This window comes from Danio aesculapii, chromosome 2 (assembly GCF_903798145.1).
Source record: "Danio aesculapii chromosome 2, fDanAes4.1, whole genome shotgun sequence".
Taxonomy (NCBI): Eukaryota; Metazoa; Chordata; class Actinopteri; order Cypriniformes; family Danionidae; genus Danio; species Danio aesculapii.
This window is the reverse complement of record NC_079436.1, coordinates 1,078,334-1,100,895: the sequence shown is the minus strand read 5'-3', so window position 1 is coordinate 1,100,895 and position 22,562 is coordinate 1,078,334. Positions and strand designations below refer to the sequence as shown.

General features: G+C 32.9%; 1 protein-coding gene across 1 annotated transcript in view; it reads right to left on the bottom strand.

Moving 5' to 3' along the window:
• cacna1eb (calcium channel, voltage-dependent, R type, alpha 1E subunit b) overlaps window positions 1-22,562 on the bottom strand; it is a 146,635-nt gene that overhangs the window by 105,208 nt on the left and 18,865 nt on the right. The window contains exons 3-7 of the mRNA XM_056470502.1: window positions 21,443-21,582; window positions 10,321-10,424; window positions 8,380-8,538; window positions 3,794-3,984; window positions 1,891-1,994 (exon numbers count right to left, since the gene is read on the bottom strand). Of these exons, the coding sequence (XP_056326477.1) occupies window positions 1,891-1,994; window positions 3,794-3,984; window positions 8,380-8,538; window positions 10,321-10,424; window positions 21,443-21,582 (698 nt within the window). The remainder of the gene's footprint in view (window positions 1-1,890; window positions 1,995-3,793; window positions 3,985-8,379; window positions 8,539-10,320; window positions 10,425-21,442; window positions 21,583-22,562) is intronic.

Below are 22,562 nucleotides of genomic sequence, written 5' to 3'. Positions count from 1 at the left end.
TATCCATCCAACCAACCAGCCATCCAATCCACCAATCATCCAACCAACCATCTGTCCATCCATCCAACCAACCAATCAACTGGCCAACCATCTGTTCATTCACCCAACCAACCTACCAACCAACCAGCCAACCAACCAACCATCTGTCCACCCATCCAACCAACCAATCAACTGACCAACCATCTGTTCATTCACCCAACCAACCTACCAACCAACCAGCCAACCAACCAACCATCTGTCCACCCATCCAACCAACCAATTGTTCATCCATCCAACCAAACAACCAATCAACCAATCTACCAACCAACCATCTGTCCATCCATCCAACCAACCAATCTACTAATCAACCTATTAACCAACCAACCAACCAACCAACCATCTGTTCATCCACCCACCCAACCAACCAGCCAACCAACCATCTGTCCACCCATCCAACCAACCAATCAACTGACCAACTAATCAACCAACCAATAAGCCAACAAACCATCTGTTCATCCACCCAACCAAACAACCAATCAACAAATCTACCAACCAACCAGCCAGCCAACTAATCATCTGTTCATCCATCCAACCAACCAATCAAACATCCAACCATCCATCCAACCAACCAAATCAAATCAACCATCTATCCATCCATCCATCCATCCAACCAACCAATCAACCATCCAACCAACCATCTGTCCATCCATCCAACCAACCAAACCATTTTACCAATCAACCATCTATCCATCCATCCATCCATCCATCCATCCATCCATCCAACCAACCAACCAATCAACCAATCAACCAACCAACCAACCATCTGTCCATCCATCCAACCAATCTATTAACCAATCTACCAACCCACAAACCAGCCAGCCAACCAACCAACAAACCAACTATCTGTCAATCCATCTATCCAATCAATCAACAAACCAATCAACCAAACAACCAACCATCTGTCCATCCATCCAATAAAACCAACCAACCATCTGTCCATCTATCCAACCAATCTACTAACCAATCTACCAAGCAACCAACCAACCAACCAGCCAGCCAACCAACCAACCAACCATCTGTCCATCTATCCAACCAATCTACTAACCAATCTACCAAGCAACCAACCAACCAACCAGCCAGCCAACCAACCAACCAACCATCTGTCAATCCATCCATCCAACCAACTAAAAAACCAATCTACCAATCAACCAGTCAAACCAATCATCTGTCCATCCATCCAACTAACTAATCAACCAATCTACCAATCAATCAACCAACCAACCAACCATCTGTCCATCCATCCAACCAACCAATCAACCAACCAACCAGCCATCCAACCATCTGTCCATCCATTCAACCAACCAACCAATCTACCAACCAACCAACCAACCAGTCTCTATCTCTCTCTCAAGTCTAAGTTATTAAATACTTAATTAAACACCACACTTAATTGACATTTTAGAATTAGCAACAGAGGCCGAGGATGAGATGCATTATTAGAAATTAGCCATACAGACAGAATGCCTTAAAATAAAACAGCAGAACAATGTGTGCTAACTGCAGTATAAGTGAAATAATTGACTCCGTGATGTTGAATTAGAGAAATAATGCACAGCTGGGAGCCTGTAATCCTGTAATTATTCCCCACATGACTTCCATTTGCTCTGTTCCACACACACACACACACAGTACTGTATGAATTCAGAAGTTATGTCAACTACTTTAGTAATGCTTTTAGAGTGCTTCTGCATCCTTTTTCTACCGCCCTTGTGTATGAAAGAAAATATGACGTTATTGTATGTCTGCTTTTGGGTTTTGAGACAAAAAAGTAAATAAAATCTTAGTCTGAATGAATTAATCAAATAACAAAATGTGTTATTAGTGTGTTAAAAATGAGTGTGTTATTCTTACCCAGAAAGGACACCCAAAACAAGGTTAAGCACAAAAAATGAGCCGATGATGATGAGAGGAATAAAATATATCCAATTCCATGTAGGTCCCAGAGCATCATTAGTCTGTGGGGAAATAACAATATCATATGAACAAAGTACAAGTTGAAAAGAAAATGATCTAATTATAGAATTATATGATTTTTTTTAGGATAAATATAGTGGGTGGTGGGTGGTGTGGTTTATACAGTTAAAGGGAAATAATGTGAATTTTAAATTCCTTTTCACATTTTTTACTAGTTTTTTAATGCATTTTTAAACAATAGTTTTATAACTATTTTATAATAACAGATTATCTTTGTCATGATGACAGTAGAAATATTTTATTAGTGATTTGGCAAGATATTCAGCTTAAAGTGCAATTAAAAAAACTTAATTTGGTTAGGTAAAGAAAATGATTAATTAAATACATTTTAAAAATATTAAATACATAAGGAAAATAAATAAAGAAACAAATAAATAAACAAATATACAGATAAAATAAATAAGGAAAATAAATAAATAAATAAACTAAATAAGAAAAAAGAATAAATAAATAAATAAATAAAACAAGGGAAATAAATAAATAAATAAATAAGGAAAATAAATAAATAAAGGTAAATAAATAAGGAAATAAATAAATAAATAAATAAATAAATAAATAAATAAATAAATAAATAAATAAAAAAAGGAAAATAGACAAATAAATAAAACAAGTAAGGAAAATAAATAAATAATGAAAATAAATTAGCAAATAAATAAGGAAAATAAATAAAAAATAAATAAATATATTAATTAATTAAAATAAATTAAAATAAATAAATAAATAAAGGAGGGCGAAGCAGTGGCGCAGTAGGTAGTGCTGTCGCCTCACAGCAAGAAGGTCGCTGGTTCGAGCCTCGGCTGGGTCAGCTGGCGTTTCTGTGTGGAGTTTGCATGTTCTCCCTGCGTTTGCGTGGGTTTCCTCTGGGTGCTCCGGTTTCCCCCACAGTCCAAAGACATGTGGTACAGGTGAATTGGGTAGGCTAAATTGTCCATAGTGTATGAGTGTGAATGAGTGTATGGGTGTTTCCCAGAGATGGGTTGCAGCTGGAAGGGCATCCGCTGCGTAAAAAAACATATGCTGGATGGGTTGGCGGTTCATTCCGCTGTGGCGACCCCGGATTAATAAAGGGACTAAGTCAAAAAGAAAATGAATGAATGAATAAATAAAGGAAAATAGTAAAAATATTTAATTAATTGCTTTTATTTCAGCCAAACGAAAAAAACATTTACATTCTTCAGAAGAAAAATACTTATGAGTATAGAAAATACTTTGTGAAAAAATTCCTTGCTCTTTTAAACATCAACTGGAGGAAAAATAATAACTACAATTTTACAGGAGGGATAATCATTTAGTCTTCAACTGCATATATTATTTGATATAATACAGTCTAGTAATACATAATTGCTGAGTGTCAAACACTAAACACTATGTTTGAGTGAATGTACAAATTACAGCATGATTTCAACACTCATCACAGTAGAATTTGTTTGTTTGCTCCTTAAAACCGTGTTTGAACACATTGTCACATTACAGTGTTAGTTAACACTTTTAATAATCTGCCAATGAGGTTAGCAAAATAAACATGTTTTTACTTAATAATATTATTTTATGACCCCATTGGCAGATTATTTAGCTTATTTTAAGAAAAAAAACACTTAATTTTGACTCATTTCTGAAAACAGAACAGTGTTTTTTGCTTGTCTAGAAAATGCTTCTTGATTTAAGAATGTTTGGATATTTGGATTAGAAACCAGACAGTGAAACTACTGCTTCACTACCACTGCTGATAAATAAAGCTGATAAGTTTGCATTAGTCAAGTGTAAATCTGTATGAACTCACATTATACAGCACCGCCGTCCAGCCCTCCATAGTGATGCACTGAAACACTGTTAGCACTGCGAACAGGATGTTATCAAACTGCGTGATGCCGTCATTGGGTCCAATCCAAGAGCCGCTGCAGGTGTATTTATCAGGACATTTCCTCACACCACACGCAAAATCCACCTCCGATGAGTCCACCGTCTCATTATCTGAAAAAACGCTCAGTGTTAGCAAGTACACTACAATTAGGAGTGTTTCTCCATCAGAAATATGCATCCTTAAAGGGCTTTTATCATTACAATATTAAAAAGACACTAGAATAGAATTTCTTTTCTCTTAGCCATGATGACAGCACATTATATTTCACTAGATATTTTTCAAGAGACTAGTACTCAGCTTAAAGTGACATTAAAAGGCTTCACTAGGGTAATTAGGTTCATTAGGCAAGTTAGTGCACGCCATCATCAAAATACGCCTTGTTGGTTGTGAATACACGCCCTCTAGTGGAGAAAATTACACACTGTGGCTTTAAGACATTGCTCAGTCTGTGGCATCTATACTACACTCAGGGTTGCCAGGTTTCTAATAAAACTAACTAAATGGCCAATAAACACCAGCGCACTAATACCACAAAATAAGCCACTCCCATATGTAAAACACCTTTTATATCACTTTATGCCAGCACAATATCACGAGGAAACACAACTACTGTTTGTCAGAAAAATTGCTAATTCTTATGAATACAATCTAATTTGATACAAAAATCTACAATTTTTCCCATACTAAATTATACTAAACTGTGCAAATGAGATCTTACGCTCTCTTTTTGAGTCACATAGGATAAAGACAACAACTCCCATGATTCCAAACTCAGTCACATCATCAAGCTACGCCTTCGTTTGTTGTGAACACACACCCTCTAGTGGAGAAAATTACACACTGTGCCTTTAATCCATTGCTCAGTGTGTGGCATCCTATACTTTAGTCAGGGTTGCCAGGTTTTCTAGCAAAACTAGCACAATCTCAGGAAACATAATTTTATGTATCGTCAGAAAAGTGGCTAATTCTTATGAATTAATACAATTAAATTAGCATAAAAATGTACAATTTTTCCCATCCTAAATTATACTAAACTCTGCAAATGAGATCTTACGCTGTCATACTACTATGATAATACTTGTTGAATATTTCTCTCTTTTTGAGTCACACAGGATGAAGACAACAACTCCCATGATTCCAAACTCAGTCACACCATCATCAAAATATGCCATTGTTTGTTGTAATTACACATCTTCTAGTGGAGAAAATTACACACTGTGCCTTTAATCCATTGCTCAGTGTGTGGCATCCTATACTTTAGTCAGGGTTGCCAGGTTTTCTAGCAAAACTAGCACAATCTCAGGAAACATAATTTTATGTATCGTCAGAAAATTGGCTAATTCTTATGAATTAATACAATTTAATTTCAATTAAAAAAATGTAAAACTTTCCCCCATACTAAATCACACTAAACTGTGCGAATGAGATCTAACGCTGTCATACTACCATAATAATACGTGTTGAATATTTCTCTATTTTTGAGTCACACAGGATGAAGACTACAACTCCCATGATTCCAAAATCAGTCACACTGTTATCAAGCTACAGTACGCCTTTGTTTGTTGTGAACACACGCCCTCTAGAGGAGAACATTACACTCTGTGACTTTAATCCCTTGCTCAGTCTGTGGCAATATACTATAGTCAGGGATGCCAGGTTTTGTAGCAAAACGGCCAATCAAAACCAGCGCAATAATACCACAAAATAAGCCACTCCCATATGTAAAACATCTTTAATATCACTCTATGCATCATACCAGCACAATCTCATGAGGAAATGGCACTATTTTATGTATAGTCAGAAAAAAGCCTAATTCTTATGAGTTAACACGATTTAATTTGCATAAAAATGTACAATTTTTCCCCATCTTAAATTATACTAAACTGTGCGAATGAGATCTTACGCTGTCATACTACCATACGCCTTGAACATTTCTCTATTTTTGTGTCACACAGGATGATAAAGACTACAACTCCCATGATTCCAAACTCAGTCACAGCGTCATCAAGCTACGCTTTTATTTGTTGTGAACACACGCCCTCTAGTGGAGAAAATTACACACTGTGCCCTAATCCATTGTTTAGTCTGTGGCTACAGCCAGGGTTGCCAGGTTTTCTAGCAAAACTAGCAAATCAAAACCAGCACAATAATACTACAAAATAAGCCACTCCCATATGTAAACGTCTTTTATATCACTCTATGCATTATACCAGCACAATCTCATGAGGAAACAACTATTCTATGTATCATCAGAAACATGGCTAATTCTTATGAATACACTTTAATTTGATAAAAATGTACAATTTTTTCCATCCTAAATTATACTAAACTGTGCGAATGAGATCTTACGCTGTCATACTACCATAAGTGTTGAATATTTCTCTATTTTTGTGTCACACAGGATGATGAAGACTTCAACTCCCATGATTCCAAACTCAGTCACACCGTCATTAAGCTACGCCTTTGTTTGTTGTGAACACACGCCCTCTAGTGGAGAAAATTACACACTGTGCTGTAATCCATTGTTCAGTCTGTGGCTACAGTCAGGGTTGCCAGGTTTTCTAGCAAAACGGCCAATCAAAACCAGCACAATAATACCACAAAATAAGCCACTCCCATATGTAAAACATCTTTAATATCACTCTATGCATTATACCAGCACAATAATACCACATGCATTATACCAGCACAATCTCATGAGGAAACAACTATTCTATGTATCATCAGAAACATGGCTAATTCTTATGAATACACTTTAATTTGATAAAAATGTACAATTTTCCCCATACTAAATTATACTAAACTGTGCGAATGAGATCTTACGCTGTCATACTACCATAAGTCTTGAATATTTCTCTATTTTTGAGTCACACAGGATGAAGACTACAACTCCCATGATTCCAAAATCAGTCACACTGTTATCAAGCTACAGTATGCCTTTGTTTGTTGTGAACACACGCCCTCTAGTGGAGAAAATTACACACTGTGCTTTAATCCATTGTTTAGTCTGTGGCAATATACTATGGTCAGGGTTGCCAGGTTTTGTAGCAAAACTGACAATCAAAACCAGCACAATAATACTACAAAATAAGCCACTCCCATAGGTAAAACATCTTTAATATCACTCTATACTTTATACCAGCACAATCTCATTAGGAAACACAACTATTCTATGTATCATCAGAAACATGGCTAATTCTTATGAATACAATTTAATTTGATAAAAATGTAACATTTTTTCCATCCTAAATTATACTCAACTGTGCGAATGAGATCTTACGCTGTCATACTACCATAAGTGTTGAATATTTCTCTATTATTGTGTCACACAGGATGATGAAGACAACAACTCCCATGATTCCAAACTCAGTCACACCGTCATCAAGCTACGCCTTTGTTTGTTGTGAACACACGCCCTCTAGAGGTGAAAATTACACACTTTAATCCATTGTTCAGTCTGCGGCTACAGTCTGTGGCTATCAAAACCAGTGCAATAATACCACAAAATAAGCCACTCCCATATGTAAAACATCTTTTATATCACGCGATGCATCATACCAGCAAAATCTCATGAGGAAACACAATTATTTTATGTATGAATTAGTTACGAAAACAACAAATGGTATTTATAATACACCAAGTAAACTAAACACTGCAAATTTGCTGACCTATCTATCAATGTTTAATTGCTTTTTTTTAATAATGCATATAGTCTCATATATAGTGTCATAACAGTAAAGCACTATTAAATACACTTATAAAGAATACATTATATTAAAAATGAACCGACAATCTAACAACAAATGTCTGTGGTCTAATAATGCGGTTAATTAACTGGAGCACAGCAGAAAACGCATGATTTCATCTCCTAACTCTGTTTTGGTCTTGCATTTGACGATGACACTGACTGAGCTCAATGCTGACTCATTTTCCGTAAATTTATTTTCATGGTTTGGACGGCGTGCAAAGGATTGTGGGTGACTGAAGGACGTGAATGACAAATCCAAGGGTGTGAAACCAAGGCTGCCGTCCAAGGATCCTCAAAAAACGGAGACGACCCAATGATAGCACAAGCTGCACATCATCAGTTTTACCATAGAGAAACACTAGATTCACCTCAATCACAGGGTCAACAATTATCCGTTTAGCATGACCTTGTTAGCTTTAGCTGGCATCTCTCTCTAGTGATGGCCATTCAGAATTAAAGTCTGAAATAGATCTTTTATGCTCAGAGCTCAGGAAAGACCTTGAGATTTCAGCCAATCACTGATTTCTTGAATGAAACAGTAAGTCAAATGGCATTTAAGTTCACTTCAGGTTATTCAATCTAGCCTTAAAGTCCACATGCAATCAAAATCTACAATGTTTTTTTTTTGCTAGTGCATATTGTTAGCCTTAAACCGAGCAATAAAATAAAAAAAACAAGTTCAAACCTGCTTTAGCACAAAACTAGCGGTGTGAGCTAACCAAATCAATACTTCAAGAGCCAAAAAGGGTCTCCATACCTAGTATATCCAGGTCGGCCAGGCAGGTGTGATGTAGTTTCCCACTGTAAAACTCCAGACCGATGATGGCAAACATCAGGATGGCGAAGAACAGCAGGAGTCCGATCTGCAGCAGTGGCACCATCGCTTTTATGATGGACTTCAGAACGATCTGTAAACCTGGAGCAGATCATCAGGATTAGTACAGTTTGAATACCAATTATTGTCTGTCATATGCTTCCACAAAGCATTCCTGTAAACACTTCCGTTTACCACTATTTACAGGTGCTGTTTGTAGGACGTTTCTAAAGCATAGAAATGCCATGATATGTTTGCAGATGTTTAGGAGTCATGCTAAGTGAACACTTTTCAGAAAATATTGCTAAAGTCAGTTGTTCTCCTTTGAGAATGTCTGTTGGACTATCTGGATTTGTTCTGACCTCTATAACCAGCCCGCTGCCAGTTTAGCCAATTTTATTTCCGCACTCCAGGTTGCCCTGGTGGAAATTATAAACCCTCATATTTTTCATGGGATTTTCCAGTATTTTGCAACTATTCAAAGGTGCTGAATAAAAGTATAAAAATATTTGAACATATTAAATAATTATGTTTGTTTATCTGGGAAATATTGCTAAAGTCAGATATTCTCCTCTGAGAATGTGTGTTGGAATATCCGTCTTTGTTTTGACCTCCATAACCAGCCCACTGCCAAATATATTTCAGCAGTGCAGGTTGCCTTGACAGAAATGATGCACATTCATTTCAGTCTTGAAGGTTCTCAGTGCATGCAGACCGGGCTGAAAATGCAACCTCTGGAGGACTGTAGCAATCCTCCAAAATGGTACACAGATTCGGAGTTATAAAATTGGACATTCGGTGCAATGCAAATGTAAACATTAGCTGAGCTGCTTACAGTGTCATCAATATCGTCAGGCACATATATATATATATATATATATATATATATTTATATACATATATATATATATATATACATTTATATAGTATATTTTTTATTTATTATTATTATTATTATTATTAATAATTAACAAGACCATACATAGTATTATATTATACAGAATTAAAAAAACAGTATCTTAGCTCTTAAGTTTCCACTGTCCCCCAAAAATCAAATAAAAATACTTATTTTTTTTATGTTTAATCCACAAAAATTTGTTAAAAGTGTTAACTTAATCAATTTGTGTTGGGTCGAAAGCGAAACCACTCACGCTTCAGAATGCCTCGTAAAAACTATGACAAGGTTTGTTTGAGCCCGGATCGACCATGGCTCGTTATTATATGTATTTATAATTCCGCTGTAATCTCTATCTATTTTAAACATGGCGGTTTTTTGTTTTCATTCTGGCTTGTTGCGTAAGCGAATGACGTATCTCTGTAAAGCAATAGCGTTCAGCTGCGCGTGTGGCTCCGCCTTTTTGTACCCTTTCTCGTGTTTGGTACGCTTTCGAAATGGTGGCGAAAAAGTGGTACGGTACGGTTCGGTTTGGTACGCCTTTTGACAGTAGAAACGGCGTACCAAACCAAACCGTACCGTACCGTACTACTCAGTGGAAACTGTTGTGGCAAAGGTTGTGGTATTTTCTGCTATTATTTTATTACTAATTTTGCCACTCTCTGAGTGTTGGGCCTAAACAGCACACTGATGATGGATGGGTTGGATTTAACAATTTGTTCTTTTATTATATCCCCAGATCCCAATGTTGACAGGTATACCATAATGACACACTCTAAAATAACGCTTGAAATAACATACATAATATAGAAAAATATTGACAAACCCAAAAGTTTTAAGTATGATTAAAATGTAATTTAAAAAATAAAATTTTCCATATTTGACCCATCGTTGAATTATAACAACCCAGCAATTTTCTTAAGATTGCATAATTGCAATTAGTACATGTATACTGTATGTAGTTAACTAGATGAAAAATATTCACTTACTGGGGATACCGGAGACCAGTTTCAAGGGTCTCAGCACACGCACAGCCCTCAGCGTTCTCAGATCAACAGGAATATTCATATGGGATCCAGCGGTGGCCAGAATCCTGCAAAAACACACACAGAGGAGAATAAGATATGAGAAAAGGGAAATAGGGGCTCATTCCTAATACTGTAATAGTGAACGGATTTTATTTCCTTCATTCTAGTAAAGGAGACGTTTGGGAGGCATGACACAAGAAAGGGATAAAGTACATCCAGATTGCAGATTATTACACTGCTCTCTAGAATACCCAATTCTGATTGGTCAGTCAGGTATGCTATTCCCAGATAACAACCACTGATTAACACGGACTCATCTGGGAACTAAGAATAGCCTTAAATGAATTCGTTCATATACTGAACATATACTTACATACACATTCATTTTTCTGCTTCATCATATGTTTTTTTTTACTGTTTGGTGCTATTTTGTGTTTGAATAATATGTTGGTTAGTCTTTGCTTTGTTTAGCAATTTTGTTTGTCAGCTTTGTGTTTTTGACTGTTTGGCGCCATCTAGTTCCTGAATAATGCGCAGGTTAGTGTATACTTCATCAGCTGTTTTCATTTCTATCAGCTTTGTGTTTTTGTCTGTTTGGCGCCATCTAGTGTCTGAATAATGCGCAGGTTAGTGTATACTCCATCAGCTGTTTCTGTCAGCTTTGTGTTTTTGTCTGTTTGGCTCCATCTAGTGTCTGAATAATGCACAGGTTAGTGTATACTCCATCAGCTGTTTCTGTCAGCTTTGTGTTTTTGTCTGTTTGGCTCCATCTAGTGTCTGAATAATGCACAGGTTAGTGTATACTCCATCAGCTGTTTCTGTCAGCTTTGTGTTTTTGACTGTTTGACGCCATCTAGTGTCTGAATAATGCGCAGGTTAGTGTATACTCCATCAGCTGTTTCTGTCAGCTTTGTGTTTTTGTCTGTTTGGCTCCATCTAGTGCAGGGGTGTCCAAACTCGGTCCTGGAGGGCCAGTGTCCTGCAGATTTTAGCTCCAACTTGCCTCAACACACCTGCACGGATGTTTCTAGAAAGCCTAGTAAGTGCTTGATTAGCTAGCCCAGGTGTGTCTAATTGGGGTTGGAACTAAACTTTGCAGGACACCGGCCCTCCAGGACCGAGCTTGGACATGCCTGATCTAGTGTCTGAATAATGCGCAGGTTAGTGTATACTCCATCAGCTGTTTTCATTTCTATCAGCTTTGTGTTTTTGTCTGTTTGGCGCCATCTAGTGTCTGAATAATGCGCAGGTTAGTGTATACTCCATCAGCTGTTTCGGTCAGCTTTGTGTTTTTGACTGTTTGACGCCATCTAGTGTCTGAATAATGCACAGGTTAGTGTATACTCCATCAGCTGTTTCTGTCAGCTTTGTGTTTTTGACTGTTTGACGCCATCTAGTGTCTGAATAATGTGCAGGTTAGTGTATACTCCATCAGCTGTTTCTGTCAGCTTTGTGTTTTTGTCTGTTTGGCGCCATCTAGTGTCTGAATAATGCGCAGGTTAGTGTATACTCCATCAGCTGTTTCTGTCAGCTTTGTGTTTTTGACTCTTTGGCGCCATCTAGTGTCTGAATAATGCACAGGTTAGTGTATACTCCATCAGCTGTTTCTGTCAGCTTTGTGTTTTTGACTGTTTGACGCCATCTAGTGTCTGAATAATGCACAGGTTAGTGTATACTCCATCAGCTGTTTTCATTTCTGTCAGCTTTGTGTTTTTGACTGTTTGACGCCATCCTTTGTCTTAATAAAGCGCAGGTTAGTGTATACTCCATCAGCTGTTTTCATTTCTGTCAGCTTTGTGTTTTTGACTGTTTGGCTCCATCTAGTGTCTGAATAATGCGCAGGTTAGTGTATACTCCATCAGCTGTTTTCATTTCTGTCAGCTTTGTGTTTTTGACTGTTTGGCTCCATCTAGTGTCTGAATAATGCGCAGGTTAGTGTATACTCCATCAGCTGTTTTAGTTTCTGTCAGCTTTGTCAATACTTTTTCTCTATTCAGAGTCGGTGTGTGTTGATGTGTCTATTTATTGGATACTAATAAATGGTGTAATTACCTTCAAGATTATTATTATTTTTATTATTTATGCGCTTTTAGAAGCTTCAAAATAAAAGTCCCTAACCAACATCATTACACAGCATGGAAAAGCCAAGGTAAAATTGAAAACTACTCCAACTGTGTTCGTCTGACAGAAGACAGACTCTTATAGACTGACGATGGCTTGAGTTGACTTAAATATTTGGGTGAACAATGTAATTCTTAGTTTGTATATTTTTACGTTAAAGCTGTTGAGGATGTGGACCGCAGCACGGCTTCAGGAGCTGTATGAGCACACAATGTGATCAGACTCGACATGAAGCCTTTCTTTCATGGTGTGTGTGCGCGCGTGTGTGTGTGTGTGTGAAACATGAAGCATTTGCTGCAGATATGCTGATGATTCACCAGTAAGTGTTGATAATGTTATTCCTCCATCTTCCTCCATCCCCCTCCTCTCTTTCTCTCTCTCTCTCTCATGCCTCTCAGCGCTGTGTGGAGGAGTGTGTGTGGGTGAGCCCATATTCATTTCATGTTCGCATTTCAGCTTTTTCACTGCCAGGTACAAAGAAGTCAAATCGGGAAATAATTAATAGTGTTTGGTCATGTTACACCGATTGATAGTATTGTGCGCAATCAACCAATAGCGCAAACACACTGCGATCTATGCAGAACACTTGGTTTTTGTGTTAAATACACTCAAAGTAATTACAAAACAGATGTATTCTGATTTATGCACATCCTTTTGGATGACATGTTATGAACATAATTGAACTAATACACTCTATGTGGTTGATATTTGTTAGTTAAACATAAATAAACCAATTAAGGACAAGATTTATGTAATAATATCAACAATGTGTTCATTTATAGTGGATAATATGTGGAGCTGCATTGATTTTGCCAGTGAATATTAAGTAAACAATCTCACAGACGTGAATTCATTTGGATCTGGCTTATTTTCTACCGCTAGATATATTTAGAGTATATTCAGATCTAGTATTTTAACAGATTAAGACTGATTGTAAGGAATCTGACAACATGCATTTTAAAAGACCTGACCAATTAAATGAAATCAGAAGGTTACAAACAGATAATAAACTTCATCACGTTTGCGATCATACACTAGTGATTTTTTTTGGTGCAATTATTTTTAAACACACTGTCCTATTTCACGCATTGAAAACACACAGCACACGGTGTACGTTCTCCATTGATTGATCAGAGCATTGCATAAGTTCCTTTTGAAACACACGTTGAAAGCTCCCGTCAGAAATGCTGCAAACGGATGATAAAACAGGCCGATGTTGAGGGATTTGTTGATGCAAATCATGATGCACAATAGTATACGGACGTGCTGCGGCTCTGGAGGCTACAGAAAAGATTCACAACCTTGAATTTTCACACCATTTACACCCCCGAGCAATGCTTTCATGCAGTCACTCACCCACTCACTCACTCTCTCTCTCGCTTTATTCCCGCTTCCTCTTCCATACTGTAATTAATATTCTCTTGCTCAAATTCATCCCTCGGTTCATGACTTCTACGTTCCTCCTGAATATCAACAATTGCTCGGGCCGCTCACAGATATTTTCGTCAGATGTATTTATCGCTGTGGCATGTCTGAGAAGTGCTGTAGTGTTGTAACAGCTCTCAGTAATGTTCACGCCGCCTGCCAAAGTGACTGCTTTACACAGATTCTTCTTCACATGAGCTGGGTAAACAGGTTTGAGTGTGCGTAAAATACCAATACTTAATGTTCGGATCACAGCGTCATCTATACTATTATAATGCATTTTATTTTGCAATGCACCTTTTTTTAAACCCAAACTAACAAGATTTATACACTTCTATATGCTTCAACACAAAAGTCAGTATATAAAACCATTATGCATCATGGATAAAATGTAAAAACATTCCATTTCATTAATAAAGTATTAGGGCCCTATCATACACCCAGCGCAATAAGGTGCAAGACGCGTATGGCGTGATTTGATGCTATTATCAGACCAGCGCAACAGTAATTTTCCCATTTTGTGCTATGTTGTTTAAATAGTCAATCCATTTGTGCTACTTTGTGGACTCATGTGTGTGTTGGTCTATAAAGGAGGTGTGTTAAGGCGCATTGTTGGTGCGTTGCCATTTTGAGAGACTGAAATTGAGCGCGCCATTGACCAATTAAAAGATGCTCTAAAGTCCAGCTCAGAGCATGTTAGTTATGCTCCTATGCAGATCCAAACGCTTACACACTGCTGAATACACACAGGAGGATCAGCAATACACAAATATCTTTACAGATGAAAACAATTAAAGGATTAAAATGATCCAGAAATGATGATTTTCTACATCAATATAAACACCACTGCCTCCATGCCTTATTATTATTATATTTTAAATTATTATTATTAGTATTATTATTATTATTATATTTAAATTTTTTATTATTATTATTATTATTATTATATTTTAAATTATTATTATTATTATTATTATTATTATTGTTGTTGTTGTTGTTATATTTTAAATTATTATTATTAGTATTATTAGTATTATTATTATTAATGTTATTATATTTAAATTTATTATTATTATTATTAGTAGTAGTAGTAGTAGTAGTAGTATTATATTTTACATTTTTATTATTATTATTATTATTATTATTATTATTATTATATTTTAAATGTTATTATTATTATTATTATTATTATTATATTTTAATTTATTATTATTATTATTATTATTATTATTTAATTTATTAGTAGTAGTAGTAGTAGTAGTAGTAGTAGTAGTAGTAGTAGTATATTTTACATTTTTATTATTATTATTATTATTATTATTATTATTATATTTTAAATTATTATTATTATTATTATTATTATTGTTATTATATTTTAATTTATTATTATTATTATTAGTAGTAGTAGTAGTAGTAGTAGTATATTTTATATTTTTATTATTATTTTTTTTTATATTTTACATTTTTATTATTACTATTATTATATAAAAAAATTTATTATTATTATTATTATTATATTTTAATTTATTATTATTATTATTATTATTATTATTATTATTATATTTTACATTTTTATTATTATTATTATTATTATTATATTTTACTTTTTTATTATTACTATTATTATTATATTTTACGTTTTTATTATTATTATTATTATTATTATTATTATTATTATTATATTTTACGTTTTTATTATTATTATTATTATTATTATTATTATTATTATATTTTACGTTTTTATTATTATTATTATTTTTATTATTATTATTATTATTATTATTATTATTATTATTATTATTATTATTATTATATTTTACGTTTTTATTATTATTATTATTTTTATTATTATTATTATTATTATTATTATTATTATTATTATTATTATCAGGCATCTGCAATATAAAATCACTCCTATTTGAAAACAACAAACAAAGCTTTGAAGCTAAATCCAGTGTTTTGATACTGATGTTTGTTTTATCATGTCAAAAGCAAAGTTTCTCCATATCTGCTCCCAGCAGACCTGCGAAGTAAAAAATATCAAATTGGCTCAGTCCCAGCAGATTGGTCTCCCGCTAATCATTAATTTCTGATGAAATGAAAGCCACGAGCGATGGCCTACTGGCCCTGTTTCAGTTCCCAGAGGAGTCAAATGACACATGTAGTTTTCTTTTAAGTCTGACTTACTTTCGCTGTTTTTAAAGAGGTCAGGTATGTTGGAGCCAAAACTGTGTCAGATATGAAGCAACAAGGATGATCGCTTTCATTTTCAGATTTTTCTACCTGCCATTGTATGATGTCAATAGAGAAGATGTGGCTTTTTTACACTGTAAGAAATGCTGGGATCCACACAAATCCTTCATGTTGTCTAAACACAAAATTAACAACTGTTTATGCAAATTCAAGTGGATTTAACATAAAACAATTGAAGGAATTTAAAGAATTGTGATGTTTCAGCTCTTCAAAAAAAAAAACAGCAAGCAGCAAAAATCTGTTTTTGAGTGAAGACAAGATAGAAAAATCTGAAAATATTATTATTAGACTTAAAAATATATCAAAAGTCATGATTAAATGATTTTGTAACTAAGTTTAATCACTTAATCAGGTTTCAACTCTTCTTTTAGTTATACAAAGTTTAACTTCATATTTTTAGTCAACATTTAGCCGCCATTTTCTTTATAGTGTAGGGTCAGATAGATATATGCAGACTTTATCTATATATTTATCCGTATCTATATATTTATCCGTATATATATATATATATATATATATATATATATACACACATACATACACACCCACATATACACACTACCTGACAAAACTCTAGTCGTTGATCTCAGTTTAAAGAGCAATAAATAATAGCTTGACTTCTAGTTGATCGTTTGGAAAAGTGTCAGAAGGTGGATTTCTCAGCTGAATCATCTGTTGATCTGCATCAATCATCACAAATACTGCAGAAGACCTACTGGAACCATCATGGAGCCAAGATTCTCACAGAAATCAGTCAAGTTTGGTGAAGGAGAAATCATGGTTTGGGGTTAGATTCAGTATGGGGGCGTGCGAGAGATCTGCAGAGTGGATGATCAACATCAACAGCCTGAGGGATCAAGACATTTGTGCTGCCCATTACATTACAAACAACAGGAGAGGGACAATTCTCCAGCAGGATAGCGCTCCTTCTCATACTTCAGCCTCCACATCAAAGATCCTGAAAGCAGAGAAGGTCAAGGTGCACCAGGATTGGCCAGCCCAGTCACCAGACATGAACATTATTGAGCACGTCTGGGGTAAGATGAAGGAGGAGGCGTTGAAGATGAACACAAAGACTCTTGATGAACTCTGGGAGTCCTGCAAGAAGGCTTTCTTCACCATTCCAGATGACTTTATTAATCAGTGATTTGAGTCATGTCAGAGATGTATGGATGCAGTCCTCCAAGCTCATGATGGAGTCAGACACAATATTCATTCTGTTTCCACTGCAGCATGAGCACATATTCTATACTGGACATTATTGAAGGTTCAGTGAGCAGACTTTAGTCTAAGCAGAGTCAGACCTTACTGTCCTAATCAAATCAGTCAACATCAAGACATGATCAGATTTTATTGTGCTGAAATAAGCGTCATCTAGAGGCCTTTACCTTTCATATAACACACTTCTGATACCAAATGATCAACTAGAAGTCGAGATATTATTTGCTGTTCCTAAAACTAGGATAGGCCACAAGTACTTTATATAATATAATATAATATAATATAATATAATATAATATAATATAATATAATATAATATAATATAATATATATATATAATATAATATTATATATATATATATATATATATATATATATATATATATATATATATATATATATATATATATATATATATATATATATATATATATATATATATATATATTTATTTATTTATTTATTTATTTATTTATTAGTATTTTTTTCCCCAATTAAACATTTAAAAAATCTGCAGAATGATTTTAAGCTGTAATCTTAACAATAAAAATATCCATTATTTTACAGTTTCTATATTTTGATATTCACAGGTGTTTTCCTGTTTATTGACATGTATAATATGTTTTTAAATATATATATTTGAAAATATGAATAAAGCATTTTTTACTGTGTAGGACCAGATAATCATAAATATAAAACAATATAGTATTCTATTTCTGAATTGCATAATAATAATAATAATATTGATAATAGTAATAATAATAATAATAATATATTTTAAAAATCTGTAGTTTTATGCTGAATAAATTAGAGATTGTAGAATCAGTAAAATTAATAGTCTGTATAAACATGTTCTGTATTTTGTGATTATTTTCAGTATTGCATTATGAATATGTTTTGAATATATTTAAAAACTTGAATAAAGTATTTTTCTGTGTAGGGCCAGATAAAATGTGCATAACTGAATCAGATTTTTATTTTTTTTTTTTGCAATTTCATTGCAGAATTTTGTAATAATGATAATAATTAATAATAAATAAAATCTGCATATTTACTCAGGCGACGCAGTGGCCCAGTAGGTACTGCTGTCGCCTTACAGCAAGAAGGTCGCTGGTTCAAGCCTCGGCTGGGTCAGTTGGCGTTTTTGTGTGGAGTTTACATGTTCTCCCTGTGCTCAGGTGGCTAAATTGTCCGTAGTGTATGTCTGTGAGTGTGTATGAATGCTTCCCAGAGATGGGTTGCAGCTGGAAAGGCATCCGCTGTGTAAAACATGTGCTGGATAAGTTGGCGGTTCATTCCACTTTACATAATTACTGACGAGTATATGATTCTGCTCATGTTTCATGAATGAGATCCTGTGGATGCACTGTAAAAATATCAATGCAAAACTTGCAAAAATTACACCTTTCATTGATGCCATGCGTGTTAAAATCAATGTCAAACCATTTCCCGGCTTTTAACAACATCTATTAAAATGTGAAGAAATAAAAGCTGGCATGATTTGTCATAATTTCATCTATTAAATGGATAAAAGCGTGCAAAAATCAGTTCTTGCTGTAGACGCCCACATTACATTGACAACAGGGGGTCAAGGTTTGGCTGGCTTGCAGAGGCTGGAGCTACAGCATTACGTGTGCAAAAAAATAAGCATCTTTCTCCATTGAATGCTGTTCATAAGTCTGTACACTTTGACAAAGGTCAAATATTTTATAATCAATTCATTCAAAAACATCTCAGCTTTTAAGTGTGGATTTATTCTCTAAAAATTAGATAATTTTAAGCGCCACAAAAATATGTATTTTTATCCCCCCCTTTTAACAAAAATAAAAAATTAATAAAATAAACTATTTAATTAAATTAAATAAAATAAAATAGAATAATTTATAAAATAAGCAAAATATAATAAAATAATATTAAATACATAAATAAAATAAACAATAAAATATTATACAATTACATTAAATTAAATCAAAGCAAAAGTAATAATTTATAATAATCTAAAATAAATACATAAATAAACAAAAGCAATAAAGCAAACAATAAAATTAAATAAATACATAAAATAAACAAATAATAAACAATAAAATAGAAAAAACTCATTTTTATTCCCCCCTGTTTTTATATATAAATATTGTATATTATTGCAAAAAATATTGCTGGTTTACATTTTATAACATTTAAACCACATGTCCCCATTTCAAAGAACTGCTCTGAAAATAACAAAACAAAAATTACATTTAAATCCTTTTATAAAATAAAATAAAAATAAAAATACAATAAACTATAAAATAAACAATTTAATTAAATCAAATTAAATAAACAATAAAATAGAATAAATTATGAAATAAGCAAAATATAATAAAATAATATTAAATACAAAAATAAAATAAAATAAACAATAAAATAATATACAATTACACTAAATTAAATCAAAAGATTACATTAAATAAACAATAAAATAACAAAAAACAACAAACAATACAAAATAAATAATAAAAATATAAAAATCTAAAATAAATACATAAATAAACAAAAGCAATAAAGCAAACAATAAAATTAAATAAATAAATAAAATAAACAAATAATAAACAATAAAATAGAAAAAAATCATTTTTATTCCCCCCCCCCTGTTTTTATATATAAATATTATATATTATTGCAAAAAATATTGCTGGTTTACATTTTATAACATTTAAACCACATGTGACCATTTCAAAGAACTGCCCTGAAAATAACAAAACAAAAATTACATTTAAATCCTTTTATAAAATAAAATAAACACTATAAAATAAAAATAAAAATACAATAAACTATAAAATAAACAATTTAATTGAAATCAATAAAACAAACAATAAAATAGAATAAACGATAAAATAAGCAAAATATAATAAAATAATATTAAATACAAAAATAAAATAAACAATAAAATAATATACAATTACATTAAATTAAATCAAAGCAAAAGATAAGATAAAATAAAATAAACAATAAAATAACAAAAAAACAAACAATACAAAATAGATAATAATAAAATAAAAATCTAAAATAAATACATAAATAAACAAAAAGCAATAAAGTAAACAATAAATTAAATAAATAAATAAAATAAAATAAACAAATAATAAACAATAAAATAGAAAAAACTCAAATAAAAAATAATATTATAATACATAAGTAAACAATAAAATAAACAATACAATTACATTAAAATTAAATCAAATTAAAAGATTAAATCAAATAAATAAACAAAAACAATAAACAATACAAAATAAAAATACAACAATTAACAATATAAAATACATAAATAAACAATAAAACAAACAATGCAATTACATTAAATCAAATAAAAGTTAATACATTTAAATAAATATTAAAATAAAATAAATAATAAAGACAATTAAATAAAACAATAAAATAAACAAAAATACTAAGCAGTAAGCAAAAAATAAAATAAACAGTAAAACAAACAAAGAAACAATTAAAATAAATAATAAAATAAAACAATAAATTAAAATAAATATCAAAATAACACAAGTAAACAAAAAAGAATAAATTTATATTAAATGAAATAAACAAAAACACAATAAAATAAGTAAAAAAAAAACTATAATAAACAAAAAACTATAAAACAAATTAAACAAAATAAATAAACAAAATAAATAAATAAATAAATAAATAAATAAATAAATAAATAAATAAATAAATAAATAAACTGTTGCGTTTATATATTCACCTTTGGGAGGTTCTACATTCAGGATATCCAGAACACTAATAAGTAGTAAGATGTTGCAATTGTTTAGGGAAGTACCATGTTTCTAAAATAAGTGTGTCTTAAATTAAATTATTGCAAGCTAGACCTCTGTACCTGAAATCTACATTGTTAGCAAGTTAGAGTCATCAAGCCTTCATTTAAGTGTTTATGTGTGGTCTGAAATCACTCCCGGGAGAGTAAATAGCGAGTCATTTTTCATTTTTGTGTGAACTGACCCTTTAACCAGCATCATGTTTGAGCTCTCTAGGCCACTGTATAAACGTCATCGAGGAGAAAGAGTTCTTGACTTACCCGCTGAGCACAACGATGAAGTCCATCACGTTCCAGCCGTTTCTCAGATAGGAGCCCTTATGGAAAACAAAGCCGAGCGCCACCAGCTTGATGCCAGCCTCAAAACAAAAGATGCCAATGAAGTAAGGCTCCGTCTTTTCCTAATGGAAGAACAGATCACATATACAGTTTATTATTAATGTTATATATATTAATGAGAGATCAAACTAAACCAGAACACACTTTGCAGCTTCATATCCTTGGACAATCGAAGTAGGAATGTGAATTTACTATTATTTTTTATCTTGACCTGTCTGTGAAAGATGATGTATTTACCTGTGCTCTAGTTTTCTCATCTCTGCTGAGGAATTTTTATTTCATCTTTTTCATGTTTTTGTCTTTTTTTTTCTTCATCCTTTATATTTTTCAGCAGGAGTGGGTGGGTAGGGGGTTAATAGAAATTTCAGCAGGTTGATATCCTCTTGTGTGACAATATATAGTTAAAGTCAGAATTATTAGACCCCCTGTGTGTTTTCAACACATATCTAAACAACCTATCTATCTATCTATCTATCTATCTATCTATCTATCTATCTATCTATCTATCTATCTATCTATCTATCTATCTATCTATCTATCTATCTATCCATCTAGATATCTATCCACACATCTACCTATCCATCTGTCTAGCCAGCCATGTTTTCATCTAGACATCCATCCATCCATCCATCCATCCATCTCTCTATCTATCTATCTATCTATCTATCTATCTATCTATCTATCTATCTATCTATCTATCTATCTATCTATCTATCTATCTATCTATCTATCTATCCATTCATACATCTAGATATCTATCCATACATCTACCTATCCATCTGTCCATCCATCCATCCATCCATCCATCCATCCATCTATCTATCTATCTATCTATCTATCTATCTATCTATCTATCTATCTATCTATCTATCTATCTATCTATCTATCTATCTATCTATACATCTACCTATCCATCCATCCATCCATCCATCTATCCATCTATCCATCTATCTATCTATCTATACATCTACCTATCCATCCATCCATCCATCCATCTATCTATCTATCTATCTATCTATCTATCTATCTATCTATCTATCTA